The following is a 23,343-nucleotide window of genomic DNA, read 5'->3' as shown; positions in this document are numbered from 1 at the left end:
GTGGTCCTTCCCAAGCCCTTAAAAAACCTTAGCCTAGAACAATCTTCTTCCCCGCAGTGGCTTCGCAGTGCATCTGATCCCTAACCCCAGTGACTTCGAGGAACCCAATGTGGGAAGATAAACCTGGTCTCGGACTGGCTTGGTGACTCAGGGGAGTGTCAGACAAAGATGACCCCAAGACGCTCATAGAACATGTGCCCAACCCCCAGTGAGCTGGACTCCAGGGAACGCTTGGGCCAGCCTCAGAACTGGGAACTGTGCACTTTTGAACCCACTCAGCCCTTTAGTGAGGCCTGCGGATGGCCTGGGGCCAGGTGGGCAGAGATGCACCTCTGCTGGAGCAATCTGAAGAGGTGTGATGGGCACGTCCCCATTCCCTGGGTTCACAGCTCTGAGTCTTCCCAGGTTGCAGCTGCAACCTGAGAATGAAAAATGACCAAGACTCATCTTCTCATGGGTCGGGCCAGCAGAGATGTTACGAATCCCAGAGCAGGCCTGTAAATGTGTCTGTTTATTTTTCCTGAAGCCAGTGAAAGACCATCTTGATGCCGCCACTCTTCAAAACTTAGAAACCACAGAAGACATTTTGAGTTACATTATTACTTTATTTTCCTTTTTTTAAATGTAGCATTAAAGTCATCCAACATACAGATATTCCTACGGCTCCTTACACATTTTATTCTATCTAAAGTTAAGTATTTTAGCTATGAGATGACAAAAATCATCCCACTGAAATGGCAACACTTCTGAAAAATGGGTTTCCTATTTACTGATGAGAAATCGACTCCCCATCTACCTCCGCAAAAACTCCTTCAGTCCAGAGCTGTAGAAAGACAGTTCACATCCATGACTAACATGTGGGACCCATACAGAGAGGGCTCCAAAACAGCAAGCTATGGGGTTAAACTTCTGTAACAAGCAACTTCTTTATTTGTACGGAATACGAATACACAGGAAAAACATCATTCTCCTTTTAGGCCTTTCATTAGTGTGTTTCGCCTCCACCCAAGTTACTGCCTACCAAGCAGCTATGAAGAGTAAAAACCAACTGGTTTTAAGGCCCTGAAATGCATGCAACTTAAAATTCTCTAAAGCACACAATCAGTTCCCAGTCTCCGGGGCTGATTTTTTATTTCGTGGAGACTATGGTGCTGCTGGGTTTGCAGCTGTGTCTGTCGTGCTGCCGGGGTTTGGAGCTGCTGCCTCTCTGGCTTCTGGCTGCTGGGTTTCAGGACTGGGATCTTCTCCATTGCCAGCACTTTTCTTGCTCTTGTCTGCTGTCACGGCACCCATCTCCATGATTTCCTGAAGTGGCTGATCGGTGTCAAGGGAGCTGGGCTGGAGTTCATAAACCTGGACTTGACCTGGGACATCTATTGCTTTCTGTTCAAGTTTTTCCAGGATGGTCTGAACCTTCCTGACGCCATCTCTCCTGGCCTGGCGGACATCAGCACGTCCTTCTGGGTCTACCGAATCCAGGGCCAGTAGCTCTTTGGTCAAATACTCTTCTATCATCAGGTACTTTTTGTCCGTCTTCTTGCCTTCAAAGTTGTCCACAGCCTGCTCCAGCCCTTGCACCTTCTCCAAGATGGCTTCTACTTTCAGCACACCTGGATGTTTTGGGGGTACCTCAGCTTCTCCTGGTTTTGGGGGTGTGGCTTCTGCAGGGGCAGGGCTGGGGGCTGCTCTCTCTTCTGCAGCCACGTTCTTGGGGGGAGAGGGGACGGCAGAAGGGGCCGGGCTGGGAGGACAAGGCACCGGAGCAGAGGGAACCTTTACTTCCACTTTCTCAGAGGGAGGCAGGGGCTTCTGCGAAACAGGTTGAGAATCCACCTCTTTGCGGATCACTTGAATCGGGATGTGTCCAGGAGGGAGATCTGGTCCAGCTGGGCCTGGCTTGCTTTCTGGTTTGTTTTCAGGTTGGGGAATAGGTGAAGGTTCTCGATGGGTCATGGGTTGCTGAGAAGAGGCAAGGACACAGAGATAGTTTTAATTAATACCTGGCTGAGAGTCACAGGCAGTCGTTTGTGGCTAGTACTGACTAGAAGAAAACAGAAATGACTTTTTTAAAGTTTAATAGTATTAGAGGGATTTTCAAAGTCAGCCAAACCTGTTACAAAATTAAAATATGATATTCATCATGTATGTGACCAAACCATTGTTATGCTTCTGTTCGTTAACCCTGGTCTCTTGGTCTGTCATCTCTCACTGAATTTTTCTGGAGATGGTATTCTTACAGCAATGAAAAGAAAACCAACATAATTTTCAAAAATGAAAATACCAAAAACTCATGCTGACGGCTGAGTTACTTTACCTCAAAGCAAAGTCCTGGGTGACTCAGACTTTCAGGTGATGGAGCCAGGGAGTAGTAATGGCCACTTGGCCCCCTTCATCACCCTGTGTGACAGTCTCCGCTCAGGGTGTGGCCTTCCCATCTCCTGTTTCAGAAAAGTTATAATGGTCTTTTTTTTTTTTTTTTTTTTAAACCTATGACAGCCTTGTGGTTTCTGCCCAGACTGATGTATTTTTTGAGAATAAGCAAGACGCTGAAAATGGGTAACGCAGTAAGAATTCTGCCTGGACACATCTGTGCCAGAGCTAACATTCAGCAGTGCAGGATCCCTGCACTGACTACATTGGCTACCGAGGCTGAGATACTCTCTAATGTGACTATAAGCTATAGTGATACTTTAAAAAATTAACTATGCTTGAAACAGAAACATCTTGGTTCACCTAGCATTTAAGTGAACATCTAAAACCCCCTTAAAAATCTCACACACTGATTTTATCAACTGGGAAATAGGAGTTGGACTACATTATTTCTAAAGTACTCCATATTAAAAACACTAAATCCCACTATAATGTTCAGTTAGGTCAAATCTCTGCAAGCCTCTAAAAAGGGATTTCTAGACAAGCTATAAAAGGGAGGCCACTACAAACAAATAGGATTAAGTGGAAATAGGATTAAATATTGTTCCACCAATTATAGAAAATATTGATAACATGGGAAAGGTATGAGAGGAAACAGCTCCAGCTTTGCAAATGGGCACTTCTTTCCCATTTGAAAGGATTACTGAGTCTGAGTAAGGATCTGATGGACGCTTGGCTGTTTTGTTTGAACACCAGTAGCCTCCTTTTCCATCAAATCTCTTCTGCCAACCAGAAATGCTTAACTTTGGCCCTTAGCACTCATGAACCAGCCACATGCCTCTTCTTGGGTTTTAAAACAATGGCTGAGTAAGTGACTTTGGAAACACCTAAGAGGGGGTGCCCTATGGCTTGTACTCTTCAAAAATGTCAAGGTCATGAAAGCAGAGAAAGACTGAGAACCTGTTTTCCAGATTAAAGGAGACTCAAGGAAAACGACATCTGCGTGCAGTGCTCGTGATCCTACATTAGATCCTGGAACAGGAGGAAATTGCTATAAAGGAGATCTGAGAAGGGACTGCGTATGAGACAACAATGTTTTAAGGACGTTAAACTTCCTGCATCTGATAATTCTACTGTGGGTATGAATGAGAAGGTCGCTCTCTTAGGAAAATATCTGCTGACATATTTAGGGGTACTGGGCATGATATTTACAATTAAACCTCAAACAAAAAGTATAGATAATATATGGAGAGAGGAAAAGATGACAAAGCAAATGTAGCAAAATGTTAACAGTAAATATGGGTGAATCTTTGCTTTCATGACCTTCATATATACTGGACTTCTCTTCTGTAAGGTTGAAATCATTTCCAAATAAAAAAGCAAAAAAACAAACAAACAAAAAAACCATAAAAGGAGGTGTTCTGTTTGAGGGCCCTGAACAGTGTCACCATCTGTAGTAAGGAGATGCCCTGCATTTGTTTACAGGGCACTTTCCTTTTAAAAACTGTGACCAAGGGACTTCCATGGTGGCGTAGTTGTTAAGAATCTGCCTGCCAATGCAGAGGACGTGGGTTCGAGCCCTGGTCCGGGAAGATCCCACGTGCCACGGAGCAACGAAGCCCGTGCGCCACAACTACTGAGCCTGCGATCTAGAGCCCGCGAGCCACAACTACTGAGCCCACGCACCACAGCTACTGAAGCCCGTGCGCCTAGAGCCCGTGCTCTGCAACAAGAGAAGCCACCGCAGTGAGAAGCCCGCGCACCGCAAGAAAGAGTAGCTCCCGCTCGCCGCAACTAGAGAAAGCCTGCACGCAGCAAGGAAGACCCAACGTAGCCAAAAATAAGTAAATAAATGTAAAGGCACTTCCACAATGTTGAAAAAATAAATAAATATTTAAATAACAATAAAAAATAAAAACTGTGGCCAAGAATTCACTCAGCAGCTGAGCGGCCCCGGCTGCCGAGTGTTCTTCAGCTAAAACTAGAAGACTTCCTCCCCCAGGAACCAGTGCCTGCACATCTCTACTGAAGGATAAGCAGGCCCTGCCTGTAACTTTCACCAGGCATGAAGGAAGGCTTCCCATCCGCCCAGCCAGCCAGGCATCGGCCAGGTAACGTGGTCCTCTACCGCAAAGGAGGAGAAAGGAGTAAGACATGCTCCCTGTGGCCAAGGTCAGAGCAGAGCTGAAGAGAGCGGATGGATGAACACTTTCGAAATAAATGCACAGAATAATCAGAGCTGAACTGTAAGGGACTCATACTAGGCACCGTGGGAAAGATGAGGAGGCTTCGTGGAAGTGGCAAGACTGGCTTGTCCCCTGGAGGATGGGGACAGCTTGGATTGTGAAGACATGTCAGGAAGTGGGTCCAGCACAAGCAAAGGCACAAAAGAGGAGACAACAGAGTGAAGGGCCTGCAGAGTGCAGGAAAGGGTGTGAGTGAGGCAGGAGACGAGGCTGAGGGTGGGGTGTGGAGGGGCTGCAGGGCACTGCAAGGGTATGGTGGGCACTGAGACACCTGGGCCCCCCCCTACAGGTGTGTGACGCTGTGTTCTGCCCACCGTTGCCCACGGTGGTGGCTGGAGCTCTGCCCCTGAGGCAGCTGCAGCGAAAAATGAGCAAAAGCTGTAGAAAGTACTGGAGGCTCACAGCTCTCGCCTGCATTTCTGCTGATGACCAGCCGTTTTCAGGATCTCGCTCTCCCCCCCAGTTATGTGCGTAAACCAGGAGGGGCTGGTGGGGTGGGGCCGGGGGGGGACCCAGGGCGCCTGCACAGAGAGCTCCTCAGGCCCTGGAGAGATGCTGCCCCAGCTAGTCTGCCAACACCGACTCCCATACCTGAGGCCTGTCGACCACGGTTTGCACGCGGACGGACGGCAGGGTGTGCACCGGCGTGCTGTTTCTGGCTGGAGAGCCCTCCCGGCTGGACGCACCCCGGACGGGTGACCGGAACGGGGATGCTGCCCACACGGTCCGGGGCTCCCAGTCATCTCCCTGGATCTTGTGGTACACAGGCTGGTGGGTCTGGTATTCGCCCTGCTGAGCTGGGTAGTGGGTCTTCTGGGCTTGGTGGAAGGAGGGCTGGGCTGCCGGCCGGGTGACATTCTGTTCATGTATCACCGGGATGGAGATGTAGCCCCGGGGGAGCTGGTGACTGCCCAGGCTGCTCCTGCCAGAGGAGGAGGGCAGGCTGGCCGAGGAGGACGAGGATGAGCAGTCCGAGGCAGCCGGAGACTGGGATCGCTGCAAGACGCAAAGGGTGGATACACAGCCCCGTGAGCCGCCGCTGTCTGGCCCTCCGACTCTGTCCCCACCATGCGCCTGCTCTGGGCAGCAGGTTTAATATGACCTCCCGTCTGTAAGCCTTTCCATTTTCAAAATGTAGTGTTAAGACTGGGAGCTCAGGAGTCAAGAGGCCGGGGCTCAAATTCTTAACAGCTCAATAGCCTTAGGAGCCGCGTTTAACCCCCAGCCCAGTCACTGGGCTGACCTGACAATTCGGTAAAATAATCTGTGCGTGTGTCCCAGCCCCAGCGCCACACACAGGAAGCGCTCGCTACACTTTACTTATTGTTGTCACTGCATTTCCTCTCTCCGTAACTCTTTTCCTGCTTATCCACAGAGAACTCAGCTGGGCACTGGGAACTGTGTCCCCTGTGTGGACCGAGGCAGGCCAGGCCCCTTTCCCTTCCCGGCCACCTACTTTCTGTTCTAGAAAATCAGAAGGGTGTTTCCGCAGCTGGCTTCTAAGGGCCCTGCTAGCTTAAATTTGTTCAGGTTTCTCTGACTGACGTGTCACTTTGGTTTTTTACAACAAAAACGTTACAAATTCAGGTACCGCTTCTCCAAGGAAGGGAGAAGAGCCTCCTGGTGTCCCACGTTAACTGTGATTTTTCACCCCCGGAGCAAGAGCAGTGCAGGAGACACGATGGGATGCCGTGCAGACTGCAAAGCCCAGAGGGCTGACGGCTCAGGTTCCTACTGGGGTCCACTGGCCTTCGAATCTCAGCTAGGAACTGGATTAAGAACTATTCTTTCGACATTAGTGCAAGAAGTGTCAGCTGCAGGCTTAAAACCTGAAAAGCAGCTGCCTTCCTGACTCCTGATTTTACATTTCCTTTGAAACTGTGGACACTGTAAGGGCAGGTACGCGGTCTCATTTTCACGTCAGTACAGCTCCAAGCAGTTAATACTTACCTGTGAACACTGAACTGAATGAAATAACACAGAGTATCTCTGTATTTCTGATATAGAAAGCTCGGTGGGTGTACGGGGCATCGCGTGAGGAAGCAGAAGGCCGGGCTTCCGGTCCCAGCGACGCCACTTCCAACTTCATGATTGTGGACCAAGCTGTTTACCCTTCTGAGCCCCAATTCCTTAACTACCAAAATAAACCATGATCCCTGCCCACCTGAAAAACCAACCTGTGAAACGCTGAGGGGATGCTGGGCTGTCTTGCAAGCGATCTTTGCTGGGTGACCTCTGACGCTGCGGGCCAGGCCCAGATGCCCCGCGTCTCACCAGGCGTTGCCCTGGGCACCGCATCAGGGTCTGGGGCAGCCTAGGAAGCACAAAACCCGGCACCCCCGGGTCGCACCCCACAGGCCCGCGAGCCAAGCCTCTCCTTACCTCAGGTCCATGGGAGGCTGGGGGCTGGGCTGCCGCAGCCGCTACCGCCTGTCCACACTGTTTATCTGGCTGGGTGGCTTCCGCCACTCCCCGCAGAGGTGACTGGGGCCTCTGCAGGGCCGCCGGGGCTACCTCGGTTTGGAAGCGCTGCGTCCCAGGCTGGGGGTAGGCGAAGACAGGATGTGGCTGCCGGCTCTGGGCACCGTCGTGGAGGACGGGGATGGGAATGTAGCCTGGCCGGAGCCGGGGGTACACGGCGTGGCCTTCCTTCGTGGGCAGCGGCCTGGAGCCCTCCCTCGAAGGCCCGTTTGCAGAGGACGCGGTTTCCTGAAATAAAGAGAAACACAGACCTGTTAGAAACTGGGAAGGAGACAGCCCTGAACAGGAGCAAGCATGGCGCCGAGCACTCCGACCTTCCAGAGTGACCCTGGGTCCCACAGTGCCAGCCAGGGCAGCTGAGCACACACAGTGTGGGCGCCTCCCCTGACCCCCCACTTCTTCCAGACGCCCCCTCCCCTAGTGAAGCCGCTGTATGGGCAGCAGTTTAAGAATCAGAAGCATCCAGAGGAAGCAGGGGAGCCAAGGTAACTGCTGAGCACAAGAGAAGTCCCGGTTTCCCAAACTGGTAAGACAGGTTTCTTTGCTGGGTGACACGGCGGCAGTGCATATAGGTGAGTCACTGACCGCCTCCCAAATCTTCAGACCCAGATCAGAAGGTGCGAGGAGCATTCAATTCCAGCTCCCTAAGCCACAGCCAGCTTCTCTGCTTTCTAAAGGGTCCTCACATCTCCTAGCGATACAGACTCGTGCTGGACCCCAACGCAGGCCACAGCCTGGAAGTCTGCCGAGAAGGGGCGGCAGCGGGACGCTGCCTCCTCAGGAGTATTTTCAGAACAAGCTGTGAGAAAGGGAGATACACAAGGAATGCAGAAGCAGCACAGGATGAGAACAAAACCCGGGGATTAATTGTGCTGGTCTTGTGATGCCAACAAAGCTTGCTTGGCGAGGAGCGGCTGGGTCTCTCTCATGTCCTCTCACGAAGCTCTCCCTTCAGCGGCCCGGCTATTTTGGGACCCTTGAGAAGGCCAAGTTCCAGATGTACCACAGAGGAAGATCTTGTTTCAGACAACAAGGCTGGCCCGTCACTCGCCGGGCAATGTCACTTCTCACCAAGCAGAGGCTGGGCAACTGAAACCAGGGACCCCCACGGCTTCCGGTCCTGACGACCTCCGGAGCACTAGAGGGTCCTCTTACGGAGGAGGGGGCGGAGGATTTGTGCCACTGACACACACCCGAGTGGGTCAACTATTACGAAGGAGCGTGATCCTTCCTCACGAGGCAGCCCTCTGAACGCCAACGAACGCCAAGAGCTGAGGCTCTAGGAGCTTCGGGGTGTAATTCCCAGTGGGGTGAAACTGGTCACAAGTGGGGAAAGCCGAGGGCTGACCCTGGAACTTAGCCCTTTCAGACCCATGAACTGCTTGCCTCCTGCCGAGCCCCGCCCCAGAGGGCCTCCAGCAAGAAGGAGAGGCAAGGGTGTTGCCATGTCCTTGGGGACGCCAGCAGACAGGCACTCTCAGATTAGAATACCCACGTGCTCAGGGCAGCGGCATTATTTTAGCCTGCTTAACTCAGGTCACCCAAGAGCAGGGAGTGGGTCCAGGCCTCACATTCAGAACCAAATTCCTGCCATGAGAGGGACACCAAAAGGGAGGCAGCAAGAGGGACCCAAGAAACGCCGTGCTGCTCGGAGCTGACTCACAATAGGCCGTCCGGGCATTTTCTCCACGCACTGGGCACCTTCCTTCCAGCCTGGAGCAGGGGCCTGGATGAGTGCCGGGGCATCGTCTCTGCGGGCTTCCTCCTGGCCACGCACAAAAGCAGAGCTGAGCAGTCAGCGGCCCTCATCCGCTGACTGGCCCCTGGTCAACGTCCTGCTCCCGAGTTGCTTGGTACCATGGGATCACCAAACCAGCAAGGCACGATCCCTGCCAACTGGGGGCTGCATGAAACAAACAGGAAGCAAAACTACCTGGAAAGCACAGGAGGCCCTGCGGATGGGGGACCGCCTGGGCTTTTCTAGTAGGAGGGGGCTTTCTAGAGAGGATGCAAGTTCATTCTTACCTCTCTTAGTAACAGTTCTTTCATCTGGGGTAATTCTCTTAACCTCGATGAGCCTTAATCCCCTTTTCTAGAAAATGAGCTAGCAACACCCACTTCATAGGACTGTCGTGAGGTTTTATGAGAGCACGTCAAGAGGGACGGCCCCCCCCCAAAAAAAAGAGTGATGCCGGGAAGGCCAAAAGTCATGTGAATCCCCCCTAAACAGGCCCATGATTATGCTCCTCAGACCCCAAAGTGTCAGAGGAATCAAAGCTGAAGGACGAAGTTAACTGGTGGTGACCAGAGTAGAACAGTGACTGCACCTGGAGAAAACGGAGTCGTCTGGGAAGGAACCTTCGGAGGGGATGGAAACGTTCTCCATCTTTCTCTGGGTGGTGGTAAACGGGTGTACATCCGTGTCGAAGTCTCTCACACCGTCCACTTCCCTGGGACCCCCCCACAGCCCCTCCCCTGCCACATTCCACCCACACTGTCCAGACCGAACAGGTGAGGGTTGCCACCCCCAGCATCGTCGCACAGCCAGCTGCTGGCTGGGCCTCCACCTCAGACCCTCCCGGGGCCTGGAAGCCATACAGAGGCCTGGCTGAGGCTTGCCCGCTCCTGGGGGAAGCCCCCAGATCCAGAAGGTACTGGAGCGGGCCTGCCACGAGTTGTGCTTTTTATGCATCTCCCTGAGCATATTTTGTGCCTCAACTGAAAAAGAAAAGGGAAGAAAAAGGAAGGAAGAAGGGAAGGCGGGCGGGAGAGCAGTTCCACCTGCCCCAGGGGCTGCGACAGTGGAGGCGATACCTGACCTGGTCTTGGGAGTAGTGGTCCGGGTCAGTGGAGGGAGCGTGCGGTCACCGCAGGCAGGGCTGGGGGTGTCAGGGGCCCAAGCTGGAAGGCAGGGTGGCTACGGGAGGCCTGGAGGCTGCTTTCCTACAGTCCTGAGGTCTGTACTGGTTCCGTGTGAATTAACGACCCATTTATGCCATGCGATAAAAACCCACACATCTCTCATGATGGCCTCTGAAAGAAGGTGGGCTGCCTTGCCACTCTGGTGGGGGCTTTGTTTAGAAAACACTGCTTTAGGTAAGTTAAAAAGACCACCTCACTTCTACAGAATAGAAAACTAACACTTCTACGTGAATAATTTAAAACGAAAATGAAACGCCCACCCATAACAAGGTCTGCACCAGATGCCGACTCCACCTCTGTTTCTACTCTCCTCTCATCAGAGCCCTGTCAACAACAAATGCTTCAGTTTTACTAACCAAAAAGCACTGCCCAAAAGAGTTAAATTGCCCTTCCTATCTTCTGTGGTGTTTTCATCACAGTCTAGTAAAAAAAAAAAAAAAAAAGACATAATTTTTTTCAAAGGAAGAAGTTTGGTTTTTTTTTTTTTTGGCCACGCCACGCGGCATGTAGGATCAAACCCGCACCCCCTGCATTGGAAGGGCGGAGTATTAACCGCTGGACCGCCAGGGAAGTCCAAGAAAAAAGTTTTTTAAATGTTTAATATTTATAATTCTCCTAGAATATGACCAGAACATGTCTCCTCAGTCCCGTAAGAAGTGTCCTCGAGTTCAAGCCCAAGCCTACTGGTTATATCAACCAGCATCTTTCATAGAGGAAAGGCACTACCTGCCCCACCCTGACTTCGCTGGGGACTGGGGACTCCGTCTCCTGGGGGTTGCACTTCTGTGTGACCCCGTGATAGGGACGGGGTGCCATCACAGTCACCAAGCAGATGACGGCCAGCCCTGCCTCCTCATCACCACCTGCCTAAGCTCCCTAAGGAGCAGTGACGGCATTACAGGAAGCGTTTTCCAATCAGCTCAGCTCATCATCCTTATCTGTGGGCAGAGCCATCAGGAATACATACATATGAAATCCAATTAGGAAATAAGAGCCTGACTTCCACTGCTTATCCCACTGCATTAATTTATAAAATGAACTGGTTCAAGCTTCTTCTTTGTGCATTGCATTAAAATCCTCTGCGGGTGCCAAACAACTCCATGTGAAGGCCGGAATAAAAAGCAGGGAAAACTACCTCAGGTGAGCCAACGTCTGCCCTATTGAGTACAAGGTATTATTACTAGACAAGCCCAGGGCCAGGTTCTGAGCTTGGATGAGCCCGTGGCTCACACAGGTCTTGTTTGCTTAAGAGCACAACTAAACTTCACTACTGAGTTTTAGTAACAATGTGGGTGCTTAGGGGACAGCTAGGAGACTTGGAAAGAGGCTGCGCTTGGTCCTAAAGCTGACTCTGCTCTGAAATATGTGTGCTACGCAAGCAACTCACATCCCCTCCCTGGGCCTTAGTTTCCTCAGCTGCGAAATGAAGGGGAGGCCCAGATGTTCTGTAAAGCAGTGGTCCTCAGACTCTAGGGGGCGTCCGGAGCGCCCAGGAAACGCAAAAAGGTGCAGACGCTACGTTCAGACCCCAACAAAGTCTGACTCAGGAGGTGTGTGGGCAAGTCCAGCCCCCATGGCAGTGGGAGCACTGACCTAAAGGAAGTTCCTTGCAGCCCTGACGTTCTCCGTGACCTCTGATTCCAAGATCTCTTCTAGCTCTAAACACCTACATAAAGCTCAAAAACAAGGAAAAGCTGACGTGTTGGAAATCTAAAAATGACCACTCTTGACTGCACCCAGTTAAATCACATTAGAACTCTCTGGAATTCAAGGTGCTCCAAAGTTGAATGAACCAAGTGAAGAGGAGGAAGCCGCTGACCTTGCACCTTAAAAGCAGGGTGGAACCATAAACCCTGAAAACGGCGGAGCCCCTGTGAGCCCCGACCCCAGCTCCACGGTACAGTGCTCTTTCAAACGGGGGCTCGACACCTACAGACCACAGTCTGAATGAAGGGGAACAGCGACAAAGGCCACTCTGAGGGCTGCCCTGCAGCACCTCCGCCTCAACAGCCTGGAGTCCTAAGTAGGGCACCCATTCTATCAACTGGGTTTTTAGGCCAGAAGAGTCTCACGCCTGCCAGGCAGTGACTTTTACTAAAGACACTTCAGAACTCCTAAAACAAAGAAAAAAAGATGGCGGGCAATAAGAATCCTGGGACTCCCCATTTAGCAAGGACGCGGATCAAAATAAAGCGGCTTGCGGCTCTCCTGGTGGCGCAGTGGTTGAGAGTCCGCCTGCCGATGCAGGGGACGCGGGTTCGTGCCCCCGTCCAGGAGGATCCCACATGCCGTCGAGCGGCTGGGCCCGTGAGCCATGGCCGCTGAGCCTGCGCGTCTGGAGCCTGTGCTCCGCAGCGGGAGGAGCCACAACGCTGAGAGGCCCGCGTACCACAAAAAAATAAAAATAAAATAAAGTGGCTTGGCTTGCCTCTTTCAGGCAGGAAGCAAAACAAAAGAAAAACTTCCTTCTAAAGCACACGTAGAGACCTGAGCTTCAACATTCTACCAAAACTTTCCATTTGGTATTACAGGCCACAGACATGAAATAAGGTATTGCCAATGTGATATATAAAGAGATATCTACCTCCCCACAGCCGAACTCAAAGTTCCCACTGGAATGTGGTAAAGGGTCTCTTCCACTGCCCCCAGCCCTGTTTGGGGCATGTAATGGACTTTGGGCATTTTCTGCATGGTAAGTAAAGTCCACATCCACCAAAGTCTGTTTACAGCACTCCTAGTGAGACAAGAATCTGTGCTGGAAGCAACCTAGCCCCAGGTGCTGGGAGGTTTTAACTGATACGCCCTGTCATTAAAGTATGCATACTTATCTACAAAGAGTTACAGATGTAGAAAATAAACTTGTGGTACCAGGAGGTAAGGGATGGGGGAGGGATAAATTGGAAGATTGGGATTGACACATACCCACTACTATATATAAAATAGATAGCTAATAAGGACCTACTGTAGAGCACAGGGAACTCTACTCAATATTGTGTATTGGCCTATATGGGAAAAGGATCTAAAAAAGAGTGGATATATGTGTATGTATAACAGATTCACGTTGCTGTACACCTGAAACTAACACAACATTGTAAATCAACTATACCCCAATAAAAATTAAAAAAAAAAAGTATGTATAGTTGATCCTGGGATTACTGAGATGGGTGTCCCTATGTGCTTCTGCTAGGGAAAAGCACATTTTAAAGATGTGCTTAAAATGAGAGAGATGAGCCCCTGTTTTCAAGCTGCCATTCGGGACTCCAATCCCGCCCTGCTGCTCGCCAGGGGTGTGCCCTTGGACAGGACTCCTTGCTACTAAGACTCAGTTCCCCCAGCTATAAAAATCCCCATGCCTTCCAGGGCTTTTTGCAAGATTTAAGTGAAATAAGGCATGAGAAAGTCTTTGTAAACTCTGAGCTGTCCCATGCCCTATACAACTACGTTCCTCCATTCCACAAATAGTTATTGACGAACCCAGCTTTTCCCAAGCAACAGTTGGTTGGGCCTATTGTTTACAGAGTTGTGAATTTGGGTTTAATTCTTCAGTGATCTCACCAAGTTGGTAATGAGCCTGTTAGAGTCTGAAGCCCCTTTATCTGAGAGTCTTAAGAGCACTAATTAGCAGGGATGGCACTTTCTCTGCTAAGAAATGTATCTAAAGTTTCACAACCTGGAAGCAAACACAGCTAAAAACAACTCTAGGGGCCTGAGCCCTAGACTCCCCTCTCCCTTCAACAGGCCCCAGGCGCTGAAGGGGTCTGCCTTGCAGACAAACTCACCTGAGAATCAACACACAACCTGCAGTGACTGTGGTTCCTGCACACATGCCCCTGAGACCCAGGGGAGAGAGCCAAGCCAGGCTGGTGTCAGGGAGTAGAACATCTGCTGGTGTCCCCCTAATATTCTCAGTGTGTCCCCCCAAGGCGTATAAGCAGTCTCCAGGCCACAGCTGGGTATGTCCCCTGCTGGGGAGAGCGCTCGGGGCTCAGAGTCCCCCATGGGCACCCTGGACCCCTCCTCAAGGATACCATGGAGCAGATGTGGCCCAAGGTCACATGGGAAGTGACTGCAGAACCAGGAAGAGAATCCCGGTCACTGGGGTTCAGATCCTGAGCTCAACGGCTTCAGGGAAATTAAAGACTACCTACTTCCTCTTCAGGAAAAAAAAAAAAAAAGGGTAGGGATCAATCTAAAGGCATAAATCACAAACGGAAAAGTACCTGAAATTTCCATATTAGGAAGCGAAATCTTGTCTGAATTTAGATAAAGAGACCTCCTCATCCCCATGGACACATTTCCATGGGTTTCTCAAGGTTCCTTCTCAGACTCAGGTAGAACACTGTTCAGTCACTGGGCTCCTCCATCTGTGAGATGTCAACCATGCAAAGCATCTGTTGTTATTAGGGTGCTGGGCTTCACTGGACGTGTATTTTGTACAAAACACCGTTTCGCAAAAGAAAAAAATCTCCAATTCATCAACCACAGCTCCGGCAAGGGGAGACTCTGACAGATGGTGGCAGTCTTGGGGGTATTGCTGGAGGGCTCCTCCCCCACCCTAAGCAGCTTCTCAAAGCATTCCTTCCCCAGCAACCACCCTCCCCCAAAAGGGTGGTGGCAATTAGAACCCCCCTGCCTCTCTGCTCCACCCACGGTGACATTTCCCCCCCCCCTTAGGGCAGGGTCCAGTACACCTGTGCAGACGGCCAGCCCCTCGTTTAATGTGGCTCCGTTTCCCCGCAACACCACTGGGCACCTGGTCGGTCCTCAGGCCTGTGCAGAGACTTGGAGGGAGAGCCCCGCCTCAAGCAGTCGGGATTCAGGGTAAACACAGCACCCCCTGCAGAACACAGGATACACAATTCCGCCGGCCCATTTTGGGCAGGGGATCTGGGGTGAGGCCACGGGCTGATGAGGCTGTGGGCTGCAGGTCTGGCTGAGAGCCTTCATCTGCCCTCACGCTGAGTTACTGCCCAGCACCTACCACCCCCACGAGGGACACAGGAAACCCCTGGGAAGGGTGCTGAGGGTGTCCGGACACTGGAGGAAGGAGAGTCAGCTAAAGTGGTCCAGGGGCGATAAGAAGAGGCCTTGTCTTGGGAAACGAGACTTCATACCCATCTGGGAACCAAGAGACCCACGTCCAGCCAGCACTGTCCACTCTGTGGGAAAGCCAAGCACCTGTGAATCCCCTCCGACTTCTTGGCGAAGACTGGGACTGTCGCCACGGACCACACACATGCCTCAGGTCAGGCCCTGGCTCATCCCTTTCCCGATCCTCACGACCCCGCTGGACAGGTACTGGTGTATGCCCATTTCTCAGAAGGAGAGACTGAGGCTCGGGGAAGGTGAGTGATTTACCTGAGATCACCAGAACCCAGGTCTGTCAGACTCCAAGGCCGGGGATACGTTAACCCTTTCACTATTCCTGCCACCCCTGTACACTGTGTGATAATTATTGGCTAATGTCTCCAAACCCTTCAGCTTCTTGGGGTAAAACGCAGCAGGAGGGAAAGCATTTCATTTCGCCCGGTTGGAGCTGGGCTGAGGCACAGACCTGGAACATTCAGTTCGAGTGTGGTCTCGGTCAGGGAGCCAGGGCTTGATGCTGAGTCACTGCCTGGCTGAGGCAGGGCAGCGAGAGCGGGGCGCACCTCTGAGTCACCACAGCCCCAAGACTCCACACAAGCCCAGCATGAGGCCTCTGCAGGGACAGAACCCAGGTCTAGCCCAGCAGGAGAGCTGGTCCTGCTCTGACACTCAGGGTCCATGGGATAATCTGGAAGATTCAAAAGCGACGTGGCTGCCTTCTCTGCCACACGCGTCCTTTCCTTTCTTCCTGCCATTTCTAAACTATTCATTCTTTCTTTCTTTCTTTGTCCAAGAAGAATTTTTTAAATAACTGAAAAGAACAAGAAGTCTACTTTAAATTAAATTAAATTTTCAAGAAAATGAGGAAGTTACTTCAAAATAGGAAATGTTTGCTCTTCAAAAGGATGCTAAGGCATTTTCAGGGGAAAGTTTCGCCTCAATCACTAGGGAGAGAGCTCTGCGCGGGGACTCGGGACGCGCACTGTTTACAGGCTCCTACTGTAGGCAGCAGGCAGTCTACAATCCTGGGCGCTTCATAATTGACAGTGAATAAGAGGCTTCGCTCTGTAGCGTCTGATCTTACTGCCAGCCTCATGGACAAAAAAACTGGAGAGAGACTCCTTCCGTGGCGCCGGGGCTGCTCTCTGCCGCTGTGGCTTAGCAGCGTCTGGCTGTTGCCAGCAACCGGCCTCCCCAGGCAGGCCTGCTCCAAGACGCTGTGTCACTGGCGGGGACAAAAAAGAGCTTCTCCAGACCCGTAAGGATGAATTCAGGGAATCAATACCAAAGTCCCCTGTGGAGAAAAGGCCATTCAGAAATTCAATAAAAAGGAACCGGCTCCCGGGAGACATTTGGGAGCAGAAGACAACACTGCTTAGGAACCAACAGGAGGCTTCCCGCGACACGCTCTTCAGTAAGGGATGCTTTCCTTCAACCAGCCTGTCCACTCTGGAGCCCAGGCCCATGTTTTACTCTTCCCCACGCAGAATCCTTCACACACTGAGCCTGTAGACCCTGCCGGGCTCTGAGAGGCAGAAAGGGGAAAGAGACGCAGACTGTGCCTCTGGGACTCCCAGCCCACAGGGACGTGACCCCAAGGCAAAGCAGAAAAGTGCTGCCTTTCGGAAGAAAGATTCGAATGGAAGTAACGTGGAGTCCAGAGCAGGGACAGCCTACTTCACCGGAGAGACGGAATAAATGCTTTGTGGAAAATGGCACCGGAGGAGGCAGAACTGTCCTCTGTGTGGCCTTTAACACCATGACTTACAGAGAGCAGGTGCTCAAAAACGTCGGAAGAGATGAATGAGTGAAGACTGGGGGCCATCTTCTAGGTTCAGACCCAGGCTCAGGAAACGAGACAACATTTCTGATCGGCTGTAAGAGATGGACTCAAGGCTGTTTATCAGCAGAACTGTGCCTGGCGAGCTCGGAGCGTAAAGGACTGAGTATAGAGAAGCAGCCAGGTCCACTAGCGGCAAGCCTGTCTGTCACCTGGGGCGGGGCTGGGGGTGGGGGTGGGGGTGGTAAACCTCTGGCTACAACAGTCTTTCTGTTTCCTCATAGCTGACAGGCCAGGCACATCCCCTCTCTCCAAGTCTGTTTCCTCATGCATAAGGTGAGCCTGACAGCTTCCACCTTAGTGAGTTGCTTTGAGGATTTAAAGAGAGGTTTGGAAAAGCACCCACCTGCGTCTGGCACATAGCTATAAATATGTTGACAGACAAAAAAATAGTTCATCCCTTCCTGAAGAAATTCTCTCTGCTTAAGCTTTTACAAGCTGCCTGGCTTGCTGAGAAGCTGCCAAGGCCCCCAAAGAAACTGTCATAGAAATATGTGAAGAGTTTAAGAACACCAGATAGCTCACGCAGCTGCACACGCCAAACAAGGGCTAGAGATCAGCTTCCACACCTGCAAAAGGAGGGGATCTGGAGCCTAGCTTCAAAAGTCCAGCTGTGAGTCTGAGGGCTGAGGCACAAAAGGGTGTGTAGACTTGATTCACGAGCAAGGGGGAGCTGGGAGGGGCTGGAGAATTCCTCAGTCAGGTAGGAGAGAGGTCTCCTTGGTGTCCATCAGCACTAGAGGGTCCTCGGAGGTTCCTAATAAGCAAGGCCTTTGTCTCCTGCTCCCCGTTTTTCTATATAAGGTGTCTTAAATATGTAAGAGCAACATGAAAACAGCAAAACTATGAAGGAGAAAGAGTAGGTTTGGGCTACGCATGGTTTCTTAATTTTTATGAAAATTACCAGATCATTTTAAAATGTCAATAGGAAGTAACAAACATGCGGAGTGGTTTATATAAGGCAACTGTGTGTCATTCCAGAAACGAGGACAGTGCTAATCAAGCCTCATGGGCGGTATGAAGCCTTCTGACTCACAGGCAGCCCAACAGCAACAAACAACCAAGCCTTCCCGGCCCTGGCTAACGTCAAACGCTGCCAACGGTTCCCAGGCACTGACTCTACCCTTGTAAAGGGTAAATATACTCCACAAAACAGGAGACAAGTTTTGCTCAGTTCTTGCATAAGCCAAACACAGACTGTTCTTTAGAGGGAAAATGAAGGTCCCGGATGAGCTGGACTCATAAGGCATCTGGCCATGTTCTTTATGCACCCCCAGCAAATCACTATTCATCAGTCATAAAGAAATGGGCTCCAGAGTAACTGCAACTTGCTGGAAATACAAAGGAGAGAGTGGCCACTCATTTCCTGACTGTGTTCCAATTCTAAGAGGCACAGGAGCTTGCAGTCAATCTGCAAAGAACAAGGTGATCTCATCTTTAAGAAAATTCAGGAAGCTCCGCTGAACGTGAAGGGGAAGAAATGGGGCTCTACTTCAGTCGACATTCAAAACATTTCCGATTTCCTCTGAAAGGATGTTCCTACCTGTCTCGCACAGAGCCTGAGGATAATCTGTCAAATTACTGTGGTGAGATTCTGCCGGCAGCGGAAGACAAGAGGGAGAGACTCTGGCTTGCTTCTTCCTGGAGTTCAGGAGGGTCTCGGGACCACCTCCCCACAGCCGGCACTGGCACCCCACCAGGCTCCACCCCTCCCCACGCTACCCTTATGTTCGTTCGCAGAAGCCACGCACCGGGTGAGTTTCACCACGAAGGAAGGGAGGCTCCGGTGATGGCTCTGCAGGTTAGATGTTGAGCAGGCCCCTTGAGGGTGCCAAGGCCTACGCAGGTGCACGTGAAGTCACAGCTCCCCCGCCCCCCTAAGAAGTGGGATCATTGTCCTTCGGTGGCTCCCAAATGCCAGACTGCCGGAACCAAGAACCAAGAGGGAAGCTTTTCTGACATACAGATTTCTGGGCCCTACCCTGAGCAACTCGGATTGAACAAGGGGGTACCCAGCTGGCAACGTGTGTTCTTAAAAGGCTTCCCTGGAGACTGCCAGGCTTGGGAATCCGTGCCGGGGACCTCCAAGACCGGCAGAGCTAGAACAGCCCTGCTCCTCCAGGGAGGAGGGTCTCGCTCTCGTCGCAGGAAGGATTGTGAGGGAGCAGCACAGCGCCACACCCCAAAATATCTGGCCTCTGTTTATTTAGCAAGAGAGCCTGGAGGAGTGGCTGCACAGAAACTGCACATCTCCTGATTCCAAAGTGGACGTCAAGCTCTCTGCCAGAGACGGGGCCTGGACTGGTATGAAATTGCCAGGAGATTAGTGGGAAGCCCACGTGTGCAGAAAATCGATATCTGGGAAGACTGCAGGTTCAGTTGCTCAGAGTGGAGCTGGACTGAGCCCAAAGCCTTTGCCTCTAGCTGTCCTGCCTCTGCAATGAAGGGCAAGACACTTGCTTTCAGTTGCCGCCTCTGTAAAAATGGGATGAAAAGTCACTCTAACCACCTCAGGGGAATGAGAGAGGATCAATCGTAAGACAACAGAGGATAAGACTAAACCAAAGTTCTAATCTTTTTCTTCCTTCCACGAAAGCCATTTCTGTACCTACATGGTTAAACTGTAAACACCCAGAAGCTGTCTTCTCCAGAAGAGGGCTTTCTGTTTTTCATGCTCAATGAAGAGCTCTTTATTGACTGACAGCATCTCCTCTTGAAAGTAAGGATGCTCAGAGGGTCCTCTTAGCTCAGTTCCTCTAAAATCACCCTTTGTTTTCTGCCAGAGCCCTTTTCTCATTCCACATTAAGAAACCAAATTTCAAATATAAAGTAACAGTGAAGGATTTTCCATTGTATTGACTCTGAAGTAAGGTGTCATTCATATAAGTGAAAGTGAATTTGTCACACAGATGTTCTGTGTATATCAAAGCACAGTCTTGAAAGCAATGAAGCCCAGAGCTAATGAACTGAATGTTAGTTTTCTCCCTATGTTTTGGTACCGTGCTGAGAAATCTCAAGTAATTAATTTGGTAAAGAGAGCTCTTTCCTTGAGTTGATCACATCCAGCCATCACCATCTAAGTAGTCACAGAACAGAAGTCAGCCACCCAATACTTGATGGTTGGGAGGATACAAAAATTATCAAGTATTCCAGCCTGCACGCTTCATAGTTTCATGAAAATTTAAGACACTTCTACCTTCCTCTGAACAGATACACTGCCTCTTATCGACTTTTCAGTGTAGTTCTCTCTTTGCTCTTGGTACTAGCTGAGTGGCCTTTGGAAACACACTTGAACTCTCTGGGTTATTTTTTGTGTTTTTTTTTTAATAAATTTATTTATTATGTGGGCTCCGTAGTTGTGGCTCACAGGCTCTAGAACCCAGGTGTAGTAGTTGTGGTGCATGGGCTTAGCTGCTCCAAGGCATGTGGGATCTTCCCAGACCAGGGCTCAAACCCGTGTCCCCTGCATTGGCAGGCGGATTCTTAACCACTGTGCCACCAGGGAAGCCCCTCTCTGGGTTTCTTTCTCAGAAAAATAGAGGCTGGGGTAAAAGGTCTTTAAGGACCTTTTTCCACTTTAAAATTCTGACTTAAATTTTCAAATGAACTTTTCCAGCATCAGACTTCTGATTTAGTAGCTTGCATTTTCTACTTGTCGAGAACAATAATAGTAACTCAACCTGTTTTCATCCCCCTGGAAAGGTCTATAAAACCACAGCCTAACCCATCCACTGTACAGATGCACAAAGATCTCAACGTGCTGAGTGAGTTTCATGTTGGAAACAAAGCGCCAGCAAGGCGGGACTTAACCCTGCACTCACAGTGGATGTGTCCAAACCTGATCTTCGCTCACCACCAAGGATGCCAGCGGATTCCGACTGTCCCTGTCTCTATAGGAAGGAAGCCTCAAAATGATACTTTTTTTTGTTTTTTGTGTTTTTTTTGCCCACAGTAAAGATCTACGTCCTTGCAGGCTGCAGTAACAGAGCTGGTTTGAAATGAGCATCAGTTTCACTCAATAATGGGCTGAACAGACAAGCAAAAAAGTATATATGGTTACGCCCATCCCAGCTAATTATAGCCTCTGGTACTAATTTTCAGAAATAAATATACAATTAATTTCTTATAAATGTAAGCTGCTGAGTTTACAATGTCTCACTGTTGGGCACCAGTCTTATAAATATTTTTAAGAAAAAAACTGCATAAAAATGAAGGTGGATAACACAGATCTTTCTTCTAAAATAATGATTTATAAAGCATTTTTAATTTTGTGAATTTTTAAATCTTCAAAATAACTTATTAACTCTCTATGACTTTTATTTTTATTTTGCCCAGACAACGTAACACTATCCTTTAAGTATATTTCTTTTTGTCAAGCTTTATATTTTGAAAAAGTTCAAATTTATAGAAAATTACAAGAGTAGTACGATTAGTTATAATTTTTTAAGTTAACAGACTCATTCCAAGCTCCTATTTTCAAATTTTCATGCTTCTAAGGATTAAGTAGTATATATCCCTGCATATATGTAAATGAGGCATCCTTCTAATACAAAAGTATTACTACACAGTTACTTGTGTATTAGAAACAAATCCTAGGTATTTTAGTAACATAACAAGGAAGGGAATGTATTGCCATTTAAAAAAAAAAAGTCTCTTTCTTGCCAGTGTGAGGCAATGTCTAAGGCAATAGCCAACTAGGAGACAGTCCCACATCTTTAGTTTAGAAACTGCCTGGAAGAACAGCATCTTGTTTTTAACAAGTCATACTAGAATATATTCTTAGTGAAAACAGTTTCAACCAATAATACAATTTTAATTTCAAATACAGAATGGGGAAAAAAGAAAGGAATGAATTTACATCCAGTCTCCTGAGTCACTCTGTGCCTGAGATGGGAGGGTGAAGTCAAGACACCTTCAATCGAATTCAGGAACTTTAGGGGGTAAAATTCCTAACAGACCCTAAAAGACCCCCACCCCAGCTTGCCAATGGCCCCCCGGCGTCCGCCAAAGTACGGTCAGCAGGGTGAAACCAGGATCTCGGTCCTGGAAGCCGGGCGGAGGCCGCGGCGGGGCCTGGCCCGGGCCTGCGATGCTGACCAGGCCAGCCTCCCCTCGTCTCCTGACCCACGGCCCCTCGAATCGAGCCGGTGGACCGGACCCGGCGCCACCGCGCGGGTCCCACTTCCCGCCCGACCCCCGGAAACCAAACGCGGCCCAGGGAGGACAGTCCTCTCCGGGACCTCCCCCCCGCCCCGACGCCGGCCATGGGAGGGGGCTCGTTGGGGGGGCAGCAGGCCGACCCCCTGAGAGCTGGTATCCTTCTGGGGGGTCCGTGCGTCCCAGGTGGCCTTCACTGACCTCCGGGGCACCGGCTCAGGCGGGCTACGGCCGGCGGGCACCTGGCGCCTCGCGTCCCCGCAGCCCGGCCCAGTCCAGCCGCCCCCTACGGCCCTGTGCCGACCGCTGGCCGTCGAGGGGGGGCCGCTGACCCGGCGGCCTGCGGCGCGGGCCCTGCTCACCTTGGGGACCTCGGGGGGCACACGCGGGTCGTTCCACGTCGTGGTACGGCTATTGTGGTCCACGAAGAAGGGCCAGCCGGTCTGCGGGTCGATCTTGATTTCCCAGCCAGGGGGCAGGGGGTCGCGGTCGCCGGCGCCGCTGCCGGACGCCATCTGCACCATGGGCGAGTGGGTGGCAGCGCTCATGCTGGGTCGGGGTCGGCCCAGGGGGCGGCCGCCGGGGTGCCGGATCGCGGGGTGCCGGGTCACGGGGTCGCGGGGTGCCGGACCTCCAGGTGCAGAGTCGCTCGCTGGCCGCGACCGGAGCTAGAGTCGTGCGCGCCGCCGACGTGTCCGGGAAGCCGGCGCTGGGCACCTTTATGAATTAAAGGAGGGGGTGACGTGGCCGAAGAGGGCTGGAAGCGTCTGGAAATAGCCTCCTCGCTGCCAAAGGGGAAGGAGGAGATAAAGGGAGGTAGCAACTGGCCAGCTAGAAACTTCTGGTCCCATCCAGATAAGTTGGCGGCGGCGCCGCTTGGATGTGGAGCTCCGCCCTGAGTCATCAGCTATAATCGTGGCGGGGCGGGGCGTGGGCAGGGCGTGGGCGGGGCCTCGGCCAGGCCGCCCCTCCTCCACCCCTCCACCTCCTCCCCAGCCCCAGCTTCCCCGGCGGGGGTCCCCCGGCCGAGATGGCCCTGGGGTGGGCCCGGTGCATCCGCAGGGTCCGCGTGCCGCCGGCCGGCAGGACTAGCGAGCCCCGGGGACATCGTCTGTGTGTCCTGGGCCGGTTTCGGTTTTCAGACTCGTTCCCTCTTCTTCGAGCCGCGTGGGTGTTCCCGGGACTGGCTCCTTCGTATAAAAACAAAGTCATCGTTAACCTTTAAAGTCGCTGGATTCA

The 23,343-nt window shown here is 51.3% G+C and overlaps 1 protein-coding gene across 1 annotated transcript; it reads right to left on the bottom strand.

The window, feature by feature from the left end:
- Positions 1-584: 584 nt before the first annotated feature.
- Positions 585-23,014, bottom strand: BAG3 (BAG cochaperone 3). The gene is made up of 4 exons (XM_032608893.1): positions 22,467-23,014; positions 6,999-7,325; positions 5,208-5,612; positions 585-1,959 (listed from the first exon to the last, which is right to left on the bottom strand). The coding sequence occupies exons 1-4, from the start codon at positions 22,650-22,652 to the stop codon at positions 1,144-1,146; spliced, it is 1,734 nt and encodes a 577-aa protein (XP_032464784.1). The 5' UTR covers positions 22,653-23,014; the 3' UTR covers positions 585-1,143.
- Between the last annotated feature and the right edge of the window lie 329 nt (positions 23,015-23,343).

Source organism: Phocoena sinus, chromosome 16, assembly GCF_008692025.1.
Source record: "Phocoena sinus isolate mPhoSin1 chromosome 16, mPhoSin1.pri, whole genome shotgun sequence".
In the NCBI taxonomy this organism is placed as follows: Eukaryota; Metazoa; Chordata; class Mammalia; order Artiodactyla; family Phocoenidae; genus Phocoena; species Phocoena sinus.
The sequence above is the reverse complement of the archived record's forward strand: the minus strand, read 5'-3'. Positions and strand labels throughout refer to the sequence as shown.

What these genes read in the sequence shown, in the direction of transcription:
- BAG3 (XM_032608893.1), bottom strand. Translation starts at nt 22,652, where the DNA reads ATGAGCGCTGCCACCCACTCGCCCATGGTGCAGATGGCGTCCGGCAGC. An exon ending in CAGCCTCCCATGGACCTGAG is followed by an intron (nt 5,613 to 6,998) that starts GTAAGGAGAGGC and finishes TGCGTCTTGCAG; the next exon opens with CGATCCCAGTCTCCGGCTGC. An exon ending in CCGTGGTCGACAGGCCTCAG is followed by an intron (nt 1,960 to 5,207) that starts GTATGGGAGTCG and finishes GCCTCTTCTCAG; the next exon opens with CAACCCATGACCCATCGAGA.